We start from the raw sequence: 14,871 nt of genomic DNA, 5'->3' as shown, positions 1-14,871 counted from the left end.
ATTAATTCATGTAAAGATAGCGTGAATCAAATCTAGCGCAAGGTGGGCGTTCGGTATGTGCTAATTGCTGTTATCATTACTAATAGTAAGAAGATGCTAATTACTGTGACTCCTTCCGCAAGCCAGGTGCCTGCTTCCTGCTGGGGAGAAGGATGAACAAGACAGTCCCAGAGTCCCTACCTGAGCATCTAAACTCTAGTGAAGAGAGCAGGCATTAAGGAAGACAGTTCTAGAACCGAATCTTGGATTCCAGTTGTGCTAAGTGGCAGGGGTTTGGAGGAGAACTGACCTCTGGGAGAACCTCCCATCAGCATCTTAGAACCTGCAGGATACCAGGTTCCCACCTTGTTTCCTGTTCCTAACCAGGGCTAACCCGGTCTCGGAAAACCAAAGCATGACTCGCCAGCTCTCTGTGCTCTGCCTGTTTTGGGGACACTGGCAGGCGTGGGTCTGTCCTTTCCTTCCCCACACTGTGGGCTGGGGGCTGGCACCTCAGTGGAAGCCTGGTTCGTGACCAGGCTCTGGGCATGCTGACAGAACACGCTGTGGGAAACTCATTAGTGCTGTTGGAAATGCTGTGTTTGGTTATGTTTCCAATGTGGGACGCAGCAACGAGAAGGATGGTCATAATTGGAAATCTCAGTGTGATGGTAGCCCACGCTCAGAGCGTTCCAAAGCTTCCACGGCCCTGACGGCACAACCCACGCACTCTCCACACTACGACTTCAGTTTACCTCTCTGGCCATTTTCTCTTCTGCCTTGGTTTCTGAGCCTCTGGGGGACTTTGAGACCCTTCTGAGCATTTGATGCAAGCTTTGGCCCCTCTGCAGACAGGCAGATGGTTTTGCACAAAATTTAGGAGGACCAAGGGCCACCATCTCCTCATGACACCTAACCAAGGCCTCTTGCGATTAAGCCCCATCCTCACTCCACCCCACATAGAACACTGGCCAGGTGGTGAAGAATAGAGTCGGTGTGTCTGCATTTTACAAGGCTTGGGACCTTCCTGCCTACCCTCTCTTACCCATCTAAGCAGTCTGTGGACAGTCTCTTGTACCCAGATTCTCTGACTCTGGTGGCCTCAGAGTGCAGATGTCTTCTGTTTGGCCAGTGAGAGACAGTATAGCCTGGGGGTTAAGGACACAAACCCTGGAGCCAGCTGGCCTGGCCCCGTATTCTGATTCTGCCACTTAAGAATTGCATGACCTGGAAAATTACTTTGTCTCCCTGCCTCAGTTGCATCATTTGTAAGAGGGAAAATAAGATATTCCTTACAGTTGTCATAAGGATTCAATGAGATGAATAAACACAGAGCACTTAGAGTGGGTCAGGCTTGACCTGCGTACTGTCAGTGTTAGGTGTTATCCATGGTTGCTGGTCCAGCACAGCTTTCGCCATGTAGAATACGTGCCGATAACCCATGTGTTTTAACTTTTTTTGTGTGTGTGTGCTACACGGGCCTCTCACTGTTGTGGCCTCTCCCTTTGCGGAGCACAGGCTCCGGGTGTGCAGGCCCAGTGGCCATGGCTCACGGGCCCAGCCGCTCCGCGGCATGCGGGATCCCCCCAGACCGGGGCACGAACCCGCGTCCCCCGCATCGGCAGGCGGACTCCCAACCACTGCGCCAACAGGGAAGCCCAACCCATGTGTTTTAGAAACAGGTGGGAGCTGCCAGGCAGCTGCTATGTGCTGCAGGTCGGGGGATGGAAATGCAGCCCTGCCCCCCAGGAGCTCACACTCTAGCAGAAGGTGGAGCATTGTCCTAATCTGCTCGTGCTGCTGTATCCAAATACCATAGACTGCAGGGCTTAAATAACAAACATTTATTTTCTCACAGTTTTGGAGACTGGGAAGTCTAAGATCAAAGTGCCAGCTGATTCTGTTTCTGTTGAGAAGAATCCTTCCTGGCTTGCAGATGGCTGCCTTCTCACTGTGTCCTCACATGGCAGAGACAGGGAGCTCTGGTCTCTTCCTCGTTCTATAAGGGGACTAATCCCATCTTGGGGGCCCCATCCTTGTAACTTTATCTAAACCTAATTACCCCCAAAGGCCACACCTCCAAGCCCCATCCCACTGGGGATTAGGGATTCAGCATGTGGATTTTGAGGGACCACAAATATTCATTCAGTCTGTAATGGGAAAATACGAGGGATGGTGAGTGGACAGTTGAGGAGGGGGAGTCTGCATCTCCCAGGGGACTTAGGGAGCCATTAGTAAGTGCCTGACAATTAGCTTTTTTGATTGTAATATAAGTGCCTGACATTCAGCTTTGGATTGTCGAGGCATCCGTTTCAAAGACATCGTCTGAAAATAAACAGGTTGCCAGCTAAACAACTAGATAAAAGTCAGGCTGCCCCACCCATGAATTTCCCTTTTTTGGAAAGCTCTGGTTGACCTACATACCTGACCTCTTGAGTGACCCTGCTTTGCCCTCCCTGCGCCTTAATTCCTGCTCTTATGATTTAAGTTCACCAACAAAGAGTGAACCAGTGAAACACTAGGCACCCCACCCTTGACCATCCAAAAGGCAGAGCCCCAGGGCCATGTTGTCTCTCTCTTTGCGACCCTGCTGTGTGGCCTGGGTGTGCCATGTACCCTCCAGGGCCTGTGAGTAATAAACCTTGTTTTTTCAAGGTCCTTGATGGTTGTTGTGAGGTTGAGTCTTGCAATCACAAGAACCACAAGGGCAGGTTCAACCTTGACATCAGCGTCAGGAAAATGCCTGTGGGCGCTGCCCCAGGGAGTGTGGACCCCCAGGCATCTCCAGCTAGTACCATCACAGTCCACAGGCTGAGGCCAACACAGAACAGAGCCCTTTCCTGAGGAGGTTCTTCTAAAGCCAGTCCTTGAAAGAAGACTCAGAGTTGGCCAGGCAAACGGGGAAAGGCCCTGCAGGTGGGTGTACAGTGTGTGCAAAGGGACGGAGGTGTGAGAGACCCAGATGCAGTCTCGTCATGCTGTTTGGCACGGCCAGATCCGGGAGGCAGCAAAAGGAGGTGGTGCTAGGCTTGCAGCGCCGTGCCAAGCAGGGCGGATTTTATCCTGCGGTCCACCTGCCTTGGGCTCATCACCTGCCCCTCTGTGTGCAGGAGCTCCAGGAGCTGGAGAGGAAGCTGGAGGACCAGCTGGCGCGCCAGGAGGCGGCCCAGCTGCAGCGGGCCCTGGAGAGTCGGCAGCAGTGGGCAGGTGAGGGGCCTGGGCTTCTGCACGAGCCGGAGGAGGAGACAGATTCTGAAAGGCAGGTTTCGGCTGTCCTGCGACGGGCCCTGAGCAAGGGTCAGAAGTTACTGGAGCGTCACCAGCAGAGGTGAGCCAAGGGCCCAAGGGCAGTGTGTAGGCTCAGTCCCCGCAGGCCAGGGGGGCACCTGGCCTCTCAGACTCAGTGGGATAAGGCCCACCTGGGCTGTCATGCTGCCGTCTGAGAGGTCCTCCCAGCACTCAGGCACGAGCTGCTAACTTCGTAACAGGCTTCTTCCCTGACATCTTTTTATACTTCATTTTTTGAGTCTTTTAATATCTAATTTCTATTGAATATTTAATATTGAGGTTTTACTGAAGGTAATATTTTTCAGCTTTTTATTTTGAAATAATTATAGACTCACAAGTAGTTGAAAAAAATAGTGCAGAGGTTCCATGGCCCATCACCCAGCTTCCCCCAATGGCAACATCTCACAGGATAACAACACATTATCCAGACCAGGAATTGACATTTGCACGATGCAGTGAATACAGGCCTTACTCAGGCCTCACCAGAAACATGATATTTATATCCTGCTTTTGTAAAATTATAAAACAGACAGAACCCCCTGATCTTCTTTTTTGTTGTTGTTTTTTGCATTCTTTTTCGATTAATTAGACAATTAGCCTTTGCCCATGGCATTAAGAACTGTTGAAAAAAATATTTTTTCCCTTACAGAGTCTAGGTATTTTATTTTATTTTTGAGTTACAATTAACATACAAGATTATATTAGTTTCAGGTGTACAACATAGTGATTCAATATTTTTATACATTATGAAATGATCACTGCAGTAAAACCAGTTACCATCCATCACCATACAAAGTTGTTACAGTATTACTGACTATATTCCCTATGTGTATATTACATCCCCATAACTTATTTATTTTATAGTTGGAAGTTTGTATCTCTTAATCCCCTTCAACTATTTTGACTCTCCTCCCACCCCCCTTCCCCCCAACCCAACCCAGCAACCACCAGTTTGTTCTCTGTATCCATGAGTCTGTTTCTGTCTTGTTTGTTCGTTTGTTTTGTTTTTTACATTCCATATATATAAGTGAAACCATACGGTATTTGTTTGTCTCTGTCTGACTTATTTCACCTAGCATAATACCCTCCAGGTCTATCCATGTTGCTCCAAATGCAAGATTTCATCCTTTTTTTACAGCTGAATAATATTCCATTGTGTATATATACCACATCTTCTTTGTCCATTCATCTATGGATGGACACTTAGGTTGCTTCCATATCTTAGCTATTGTAAATAGTGTTGCAGTGAACATAGAGGTACATATATCTTCTGGAAAACATAATTTTTAACAGCTTCATAATTTTCTATTGTGAATATAATGTTGACATGTGAAGGACAGGGTGAAAACTATATATACAGCATGATTTCATTTTTGAAAACATACACACAAATTAACTGAATAGGCCAAATTGTAATAGATGTGATTTCTGTGTGGTGAGATTATAGGTTATTTTAATGTATTTGATTACGCTTTTCTGTGTAAACAGAACATCAAAGTGCAGTTCTGTTTTCCATTGAAATAATTGCATAAAAGACTGAATCTGTTTGATCAGAGGAGAATGCTCAGAGATGTTGACTTTATTTAGACTTGATTTAGGATTTTAGTAACGTACTCCATGCTTCATGGTGGAAAATGCTGACGATCAAGCTTTTGGTATGAAGTGTACCTGCAGATTGGGTTTAGATTGTATTAACCAGCAGGAATGCAGGATGGATAACCCAAGATGCCAACTTTGATGGGCTGAGGAATAGGCTGGGAGGACCTCCTTGTGGGGAAGTCAAGAAGCCTGATAGAGACCTCGTGTGATAAGGTGCCACCCAGCCTCTGTGGTCAGAGTCAGGTCCATCCTTGGGAGATGGCTCTGGGCCCGCTTCAACACAAGGTCACATGGTAATTGAAGACTCCAGATCTTGGTGTTCTTGAGCACAAGCATGACAACTAATACTGAGAGTTTTCAACTTAGGATCACGGTTGGAGGTCAGAGGGAACGAAAAGTGCCCACCGAACTGAGCAGGCATCTTGAGACCGAAAAACAAGGCAGGCAGCTCCATATAACCAATGGATCTGTTTATCTAGGGTAACATACTCACAAGGTGGGATCAAGCAGACAATAATCCAGAAGCCTTCACAGCTGCATTCCGCACCACCAAGGGGCCATTGGGACAATTTTATAGTTAACCTAAGGTATGGGGATAGGTGCTTGGAAATAGGACGTGCATTCCTAAGTCAAGATTTATGAACGGGTAACTAGTCTCGTGGGTGCCAGGAATACTTCAGGGAAGGTTTTCATCCTTGTCTGGGGACTAACAAAGCATAGAGGCTACCTGGTCCTAATGATTATTAAACAATATCTATTAACTACAAAGCCCTTGATGACAGAGAAGTGATTCACTGCACAGTCCTAGGTGGGTCAGCAGAAGGACAGGAGAGACTGTAAGGGCCCAAGATGGCATCAGTTACGCTAATAGCCATGCAGATCACAGATTACCCTGCAAAGCCACAGAAAGGTCTACATATGGCTCCCACAAAACTTCTTGCTTCGAGGAGCTCTCCATCCTGGTGAGCCCTCCCTGATACATTATTTGCAAGATAATCTAGCTAAAAACCAGCAAGCTTCTTCTGGCCACCTCTTTGGATGGATTTTTTTTTTTAAATCATGTTGATTAGATTTGTGATCCCTTGTTATTTAAATAACTAGGATTTAAATAACTAGCTTTGTAACAAAACTGGACTCATATGGGTTTTGTCTTCACTCTAGTTTGAGAGAGGAGCAAGAGAACAGTGTCATGCTTGAAGATTTGCTGGAGAATATGGAGACGGACACCTTTGTGACCCTGTACAGCCAGGTGAGAACAAGTTTGCCATGTCCTGGGTCCATCCCTTGCCAGCTCATCACTTCACCCTTTTCTCAGTGTCCACGATTCCTCACCCTCAGGATGGGGATGATAACACGAACCTTGGGAGTTGCCAAGCAGATCTGTGAAAACCCCTGGCCCAGGGCCAGCACATAGAGGACATTTGATGGGGGGTCACGGTAGCAGCAATGACAATAGTAATCATTGCCCTGGTCAGTTTCTGTAATTAGACAGGCACCCAGACCTTCTTCTTCTCAGTCTTAAGTAAGTTTAATATATACATTTAATATATCCATTTTTCAAATAGAGGAACCGTGCCCGGATTGGTGGCGTGAGGGCTTCAGGGCTCACTGCCGTTCCTTGGAGCTCAGGATTCAGCCTGGGGTAGATGACTACGCAGGACGTGCTCTTTCTGCTCGGTTTCCCTGCAGAGCACATGATGCCCCTGGCCTGGGTCTCTGGGGGAACTGAGCCATCTCCACACTCACCCTGATTGCCCACCCCCACCTTTCTTCTTTGTAACTAAGAGAATTGACAGACGGCCAGAGTGTCACATGTGGAATTTCATCCAGATTCATTTCTGATTTGTTGGCTCTTTTAAACCGTGAATTCTGCTGAAGAATTGGCCCTATGGTCGGGGGGTGGTTTTTCCCTGCCCCCAACCCTGTGCCTTGTAGAGTCCCCTCAGCAAAGTCTACTCAACTGATTTGTTTCTTTTCCAGCCCCTGTGTATTAGTGAGGATTTTTCAGAGAAACAGAACCACAAAGACTTGGGGGGGAGAGAAGGAGAGAGAGACTTACTTTAAGGAATTAGCTCATGTGATTATGGAGACTGGCAAGTCCAAATAGGCTGGCAGGATAGACCACCAGGCTGGAGACCCAGAGAAGAGCTGATGTTAACAAGTCAAGTCCAAAGGCCCACTACTGGCAGAATTCACTGTGGCTCAGAGGTCAGTCTTTTTTCTGTTTGGGCCTTCACCTGCTTAGATGGGGCCCACCCACATCAAGGCCATCTGCTTTAAGTCCACTGACTTAAATATTAATCTCATCCAAAAGCTCCTTCAAAGAAATATCCAGAATGATGTTTGTCCAAATATCTTGACACTGTGGCCCAGACAAGATGACCTGTAAAGTTAACCGTCGCTCCCTGTTTAGAGGACTCCTGTATTTCACCTGTTTCTTCTCTGTACCAGGTGAGATGATAACGAGGGAGGTCAGGTCTCCCTCCCTGTCTCCCTGTTCTTCCTCCTACTCTTCCTCATTACTCCTCCTCCCCTCCTCCTCTTCCTCCTTCTCCTCCTTTTTCTTCTTCTTTCTCTTGTGATCTCTCTCTCTGTCTCTGTCTCTCTCTCTTCTGTTTTATTTCCTCGTGGTTACACTGCCTTAGGGACAGCATAGTTTGAATTCCCAAATTTGCATGAAGCGTAGTTTCCACACGAGCAGCCATGTTTTCATGTTTATGCAACTTTGCCAACTCCTCCTTTTTTGCATATTTATGACAATATCTAAATAACACTCTCGAATGCCTGCTCTGTGTGCTAGACACATCACACATCATCCCAGTTCATGCTCACCATTGCTCTGGGGACCCCGGCAGTGGGAAGAGCCTCCCCAGGGCACTGCTGCAAATCCGTCAGCCCTTCTGTGATGGTGATGATACAAACAGCAGCTGATATCAGCCCAGCGTTGAGGAGAGGCATGGAGAGGATCATCACCTGACAGATGAAGAGACTGAGGGTCAGAGAGGTCATGTGACTTAGCCGGGGTCCCATAGCCAGTCAGTGGGGGCTGGTTTAAAATCAGGGTTTTTATCCCTTTAAAGGCTCTCCTCATTCCATTTCATGCTACTGCACAATTCTCTTTAAAGCAAAGTATTTCCTAATTGCTTCATGAATAAAACAGGAAGGGGGTGCTCATTTAAAAATGAATGGTACTAACCCCACAAGGCAGGAAGTTTCCCTGTGCTGTGGGGAGAGGCTGGGACCCCATCTGTGGTCCTCACTGAACTCGCCTCCTTTCTCCCCTGGGGCTCCAGCATGACTGCAGCCACTGTAGACGACAGAGTGGCATTCTTTTCTAACCACATAAAGGATGACTTAGATTCAGCTTAAGATCTTCTAAACGGGCTTTGTTCTTGAATAATATTGACTGTGCTCCTAGTAAGTGGCAAGTGCTATCCTAGGCACTGGGATTTTAGCAGCAAACAAAACAGATAGGGCTTCCCTGGTGGCGCAGTGGTTGAGAGTCCGTCCACCTGCCGATGCAGGGGACGCGGGTTCGTGCCCCGGTCTGGGAGGATCCCACATGCCGCGGAGCGGCTGGGCCCGTGAGCCATGGCCGCTGAGCCTGCGCGTCCGGAGCCTGTGCTCCGCAACGGGAGGGGCCGCAACAGCGAGAGGCCCGCATACCGCAAAAAAAACAAAACAAAACAGATAAAGCCCGTGCTCTCAGGAGCTGATATTCTAGTGGGGAAAGCAGGCAATTAACAAAATAAATACATAAACCAAATAGTATTTTATGTGGATTATGATCTCATTTTTATAGTCATGTCCATCCATCCATCTGGCCGTCACTCCATCTGTCTATCCATCCATCCATTCACTTGTCCATTTGTCTACCCATCCATCCATCCACCCATCTATCCATCAGTCCATCTGTCTGTCCATCCATCCATCCACTCACCTACCATCCATCCATCCATCTATCCATCTGTCCATTTGGCCACTCGTCCATCTATCCACCTAACCACCCATCCATCCATCCACCCACTATCCATCATCCATCTATCCATTCACCTATCTGTCCATCTGTATACCCATCCACCCATCCATCCCTCCATTCATCTACTTATGTATATGCCTAAAAATATTCCTGGAACGTGGTTTGCCTAATCGTACTGATAACTATTTCTGGATAGTGGCATTTGGAATAATTACTTTAACATTTTTCTGCTTTTCTACATTGTTTGATTCCTTAAAATTAGCAGTATTTCTTAAAGATCAAGGCAAGGATGAAATATGCCAAGATACACCCAAACAATGGAAATCCGTGCCAGGTCCAGTGGTGGTGAAGCAGAACAGGAGAGAGGGGCAGGCAGGGCCTGCTGTGAAGCCTGGTCTTTCTGCCACCGTCTTCTGCATGAACAGCCGGTCCCCACATTGCTTTGTGACTCATTTCAGTCTCTAGAAGTGACCCACACAGATGCTTTTTGTGTCACCACCTTCAGGAAGACTCGACCCAGTTGACTGACCTTTGTTAAGGATTATTTTATTGATCAGAAAGCTTCAGAGCTGGGAGAGCCATGGCAGTGGGCCGGTGGGTCCCCATATTCACCAGTGGGGATCCCAGTGATGAAGGGTTACTCCTCTGCCTCAGGAAGAAGTGAGTCTACAGGGTGTTGATGGAGTTTATCCTTCATTTATTCGACCCACGTCTGTTGATGTTTTTCTCTGTGCTGGGAACCGGGTTAAATGCTGGAGGTAGAGAGGTATATGATGCTGACCCCATCCTAAAACCTCCCTGCAGAGGCACATGAGAAATTGGACAACTGAATTTTATACAAGAATTGGACAGAAGAGAGTTGATTAACACCAGAGAAAAGCAGAGGAGAGGCATCTGTCCCAGAATGTGGTGTCAGGAAAGGCTTCCAGGAGCCTCACACTGGTGTAGAAACCAAAAGAATGAGTTGAGGAGAGCCAGACAGAGAGCACTTTGGGGAAGAGTGTACTACAGGCAGAAGGAAGCACACGGGTCGCCAGGAAAGAGCTTCGTATTTATAATAACACTTTTCCCCATCACTGCACTGAAAGCATTGGTCAAAGTAGTAAGCAGCCCCATGTTTCCAAATCCAGTGGTCAAGTCCATGTCTTTGTCCTTCTTGACCTCTCTGTGGCACTTGATCCACAGCCCTTTCCTTGAATATGTTCCCTGCTTGGCTTCCAAACCCTGGACACCTGGTTCTCTCCCAGCCCTCTGGCTACCTGTGCTCAAGCCCCTGTTTTGTATGCATCGTGGCCTTTGGACGTTGGGAGCCTGAGGACTCGGTCGTTGGACCTCATTCCCTCTCATCTACATTCACTCCCTTGCTGATGTCATCACCACACTGGTTACCATCTAATCTTAGCTCCAGACCCCTGCCCTGAACTTGAGACTTGACATCGCCATTAGTGACTTAGCCTGTCCAAACAGAACTCCGAGTGACTGACAGTCCCCTGTCCCAGGCTTGCTCCACTCATCTGAGTAAATGACACCAGTTACCCAGCAGCCCAAGTGAAAGATGGTGGAGTCATCCTTTATTCTTGTCTTTCAATGAACCTTGTTGGCTCTACCATCAAAGAGTCTCCCGCGTCCCACCACTTCTCACCACCTCCCCTCCACCACTCTGGCTCACACAGCTACCATCTCTTGCCTGAGATGCCGCCCCTCTGCTACCTCACTTGTTGCAGATGGTTCATGGCCCCTGTGTCATCTAAAGTCATCTTTAAAAAATGAGAATCAGCTCATGCCATTCCCACTGCTTAAATTCCTGCAGTGACTCCCCAGCTCACCATGAAGACAAGTCAAATCCTCCCTACGATGTAAAGGTCCGTATGAGCTGATCCCCCGCCACCTGTCCCAACTTAACTGTTGTCTCTCTCCTCACACGGCCCATGCCCGCCACACTGGCCTCCTTCACTCTCCATGAAACATGCCAAGGATATCCCCACCTCAGGGTCTTCGCCCTTGCCTTCTCTCTGCCTGGAAAGCTCTTCCCTTCCATATGCCCGTGGTTCACTTCCTCACTTCATTCAGGTCCCTGCTCAGACGTCACCTCCTCGGAGAAGCCTTCCCTGACCACCTGCCTCAAATATCAGCCACCCCCGCCCCTCACCCTCTGTCTCTTTATCCTGCCTTGTTTTGCATCCTGGCATCTACACTGCCTGATACGGTGTTTCTTTGTAGGCTTACTATCTGTCTCTTTGACCTGACTGTGAGCCTCGTGAAGGCAGAGACTTTGTGTTACTTACTGCTCTGCCTCCAGTGCCTGGAACAGGGTCTGGCGCCCAGTAGGACTCCATCGTGGTGTTGGTTGAATGAATAAGTGTACTAATAATCTGGCACAATGGCCCACCAAACATGTCTAAGTCCTAATTCCCAGAACCTGTGAATATGACCTTCTATGGCAGAGGGGATTTTGCAGATGTGATTAAGGATTTTAAGATGGGGGTGTTATCCTCGATTATCCCAGTGGGCCCTAAATGTAATCACAAGTGTCCTTACAAGAGGAAAGCAGGAGTCACAGCTTGAAGAGAAGGCCATGTGAGAATGACAGAAGCAGGGATTGGAGGATGAACTTTGAAGGTGGAGGAAGGGGCCATACGCCAAAGAATGCAGGCAGCAGCTGACGCTAGGGAAGGCCAGGGAAGGGATTCTCCCCGGGAGCCTCCAGAAGGAGCCAGCCTGGGTGACCTTGACTTTAGCCCAGTGACACTGATTTCAGACTTCTGGCCTCCAGAACCGTAAGAGAATAAATGTGTGTTGTTTTAAGCCCAAGTTTGAGGTGATCTGTTACAGCTGCAATAGGAAACTCATACAAATACTGTAACAACAGCAACAACAAACACTCACTGAATGACCTTGATTTGTCAAGCACGGCACTTAGATGTCTTGTAAAGTCAGAATTCTTTCTAGGTGAAGGTAACAGAAATTCATTTCAAACTAGTTTGAGTGTAAACGAAATATATTAATACCCTGACTGTCCCCTCCAAGAGCAGAGCTGAGCTCTGGGGGCTCAACTGGCAAAGGACTCTTTGTGGGTCTCTCTCCTTCTCTGTCTCTCTCCCCTGTTTCTTTGTGTCCACTAATAAGCTTATTCTACACAGGAAGGGACATGAAAGCTGACAGCCCTGAGCTGATGGCCTTTCAGCATCCAGCTGTCCTGGTTTTCCTGTATGAAGTGCTTTTTTTCTCCTGGGTTTGCTGTGTAAAATCCCAGGGAAGGTCTCTGGTTGGCCAGGAGGCCAGGCATGCCCATGCTGTTGCTAAGAAAGGGAGTTTACCTTCTTAACACAGACCAGTTTTACACGTCACAGCTCATTTTGTCCTCACAAAGCCTTTTGACATAGGTATTATTGTTAACTCATTTTACAATATGAGGGAGCTGAGGCCTGAAGAGAAATAAAGACACTTCCCAAGGACACACAGTTCTGTGCATTGGGGCTGGGAGCCAACACAGGTTTGGGGGAGTGCAGAGCCTGCCTGTACTCTCTCTTTCTCCTTTTCAAACCTTTTTCTGAAATACTTTTAGGTTCACAAGAAGTTGCAAAGCTAGTATGGAGAGTTCCAGTGCCCTGACCCCTGTTTCACTGTTTCCCCCCATGGTTGCATCTTACAGGACCCTAGGACAATATCAAAACCAGAAAGTTGACATGCATATAAAATGCATGTATAGTTCTGTGTCATTTTACCACATGTAGTTTAGCGTGACACCGCATTTAAGATGTCGAACTGTTTGGTCACCACAAAGATCTGTTTGTGCTACGCTTTTATGGTTATATCCATTTCCCCTCCACATCCCTAACCCCGGCCACTAATGCTCTGTCCCCCATCTCTAAATTTTGTCACCTCTGGAATGTTATTCACGCAGAAGTACAGCGGGGCCTGGCTCTTTTTACGCAGCGAAACGCCCTAGGGATCCATCCAGTTCTTTCCTTTCACTGCAGACTGGTATTCCGTGGCATGGCCATAGCACAGTTTCTTTAACCATCCACTGATTTAGGCACATTTCAGTCGTTTCCAGTCTGTGCTATTCCCTCTGAGCCCTATCACCTCACCGAACATGAGAAGAAGGAGAAATTACTAATGGGCCCAGGCTGCAGCTGTGAAGAGTGAGTGGAGAGTAGTTGGAAGGGATGGATGAAGGCTTGGGGAATGTCATGGCAAGCCAAGGCTGCTGACCAAATAGATTTTTCTTGACAGCTCTGTGACTTTGGGAACATGGTTTCAAGACTGAGGTACTAAAATATTTATCTCCTGGGGACAAAAAGTCCTAAGACTGTGATCCATTAAAACTTGCTGTTCGTCAAGATTAGAGCCATGAGGCTCTGAGTCCCTGCATTCACTCCTCTAGGAGCTGAGATTGGCGTCCTACCTGTCGAAGCTGACGATGCTGCCGGGGAGCACGGTGCGTTGGCTCCTGAGCGTGGCTGTGCCTGCAGCCTTGCAGCCCGAGCTGCTCTCCGTGCTGGATCCCGTGGGCCAGAGGCATCAGGACCACACAGCGGAGAGTGACGGCGGCGGGGTGCAGGCTGACCTGGGCAGGAGGGGGTGAGTACAGGGTGGGAAAACGAGGTCCCTGTAGAGAGAACGGATGGGAGAGGGGAGCGGGACCATGGGGCACAAGCACACCCGCCTTCCCAGGGGAATTCCTTTGCTCAAGAAACAGACAGCATCCCGGAGAGTCGCTATGCATCCTCTGTGTAAGTCATGGCAGACCCAAGTATTTTGTCCACAGCTTCTCTTTTCATCACCAATTCATTTCCCCGGTAGGATCTTAAGAGAATAAGTAGCCTTGGGCTGTAAATATGCCATATATGCATATTTACAGCCCAAGGAATAAATAATAAAGGAAATAAATAAATACAATAAATACATAAAGAAAAAGAAGAAAAATATATCCATGGTTCTATCAGCTGGAGAAAATGGCTGTTAGCGTTTTGCTACCATTCTTCCTCCAGAACATGTTTCCTCTGCTGGGTTTTATGAGTGTGTGCATTGTGTGTGTGTGTGTGTGTGTGTGTGTGTGTGTGTATAGTAATCCCAGTATATACAACCTTGTGTCGTGCTTTTCAGAACCTTATATCAGAGGCAAGTTTGCTTATTACCTTTCGACTCTTGTCCACGTGCAGACGGCTTTCTAATTATCACACTATTTTGACGCTATTTCTGCTGTTTTTATTAACAAATTAAAATTCATACTTTTCCCAGTTATTGAAACATCTCCATAGATATTATTTTTAACAGCTGCCTATTGTTCCACTGAGGTGTGTAGCATAGTGTATGTAACTGTTATCCTCTTACTGGACATTTAGTTTGTGTTCATTTCTCCTCAATTATGGATAATGCTGCAGAGCTACTTTTTTAGGGTCAAGAGTCAGGTGTGCGTTTGATCAGTTAAGGGTCTTTTTAAGTCAAGACATGAAGTGTGGCTGTGGATAAGGTGGGTTTGGGGCAGCCAGTGGTGCCACTTGAGAGCAGAATTTGCTGGGGGTGAGGCTACAAGGAAAGCTGTGAGCAGACCTGAAAGTGTTGAAGACCAGGCAGTGAAGCTGAGATCCTCAACCAGGACCCACAGGAGACTGGGGATGGGTGTCTCGGAGCCCATGAGTCTTCCAAAATGGCATGATTGTGTGGAAAGGTGTGTATGTGCATTATTTTTCCTGACGCGTAAAGGGGGTCCCTGACTCAGCTGAGGGCTAAGAGTAGGGTTAGGGTGAAAGGAAGGATAGGAGCCTGGGAACAACAGCTGTTGAGCAGGGGTGGGAGTCCACAGGGGCTGGGACGAGCCTTCCTAGAGTTGGTGGGGCCCACCACGAGGGCTGGATGTGAGTGTGGTCACAGGAGCTGGGGTGTGGGTGGGGTCAGGGCTGGTGTGGGCGTGGTCAGAGAGCTGGGCGTGGTCAGAGAGTTGCGCGTCTCAGCCTGGTTTCTCTCAGTGCCCAGTCAGGCAAGAGCATGAAGGTGGCAGATGTCAGTGGTGACGCTGGAGC

At 47.9% G+C, this 14,871-nt stretch overlaps 1 protein-coding gene across 6 annotated transcripts in view; it reads left to right on the top strand.

Moving 5' to 3' along the window:
• The window catches only part of EVC2 (EvC ciliary complex subunit 2), a 142,298-nt gene that overhangs the window by 120,677 nt on the left and 6,750 nt on the right, over nt 1-14,871 (top strand). For 5 of the 6 annotated variants that reach the window (XM_029235123.1, XM_029235126.1, XM_029235128.1 and 2 more), the window contains 3 exons: nt 3,090-3,307; nt 6,028-6,115; nt 13,233-13,429. In XM_029235123.1, the coding sequence (XP_029090956.1) occupies nt 3,090-3,307; nt 6,028-6,115; nt 13,233-13,429 (503 nt within the window). Of the gene's footprint in view, nt 1-3,089; nt 3,308-6,027; nt 6,116-6,846; nt 8,524-13,232; nt 13,430-14,871 lie in introns of those variants that run through there. The other variant, XM_029235125.1, reaches the window with a different exon arrangement.

This window comes from Monodon monoceros, unplaced genomic scaffold (assembly GCF_005190385.1).
Source record: "Monodon monoceros isolate NGI ecotype Baffin Bay Population unplaced genomic scaffold, NGI_Narwhal_1 Super_Scaffold_20, whole genome shotgun sequence".
NCBI classification, from domain to species: Eukaryota; Metazoa; Chordata; class Mammalia; order Artiodactyla; family Monodontidae; genus Monodon; species Monodon monoceros.
Note: the sequence above shows the minus strand (reverse complement) of the source record. Positions and strands in the feature narration are given on the sequence as shown.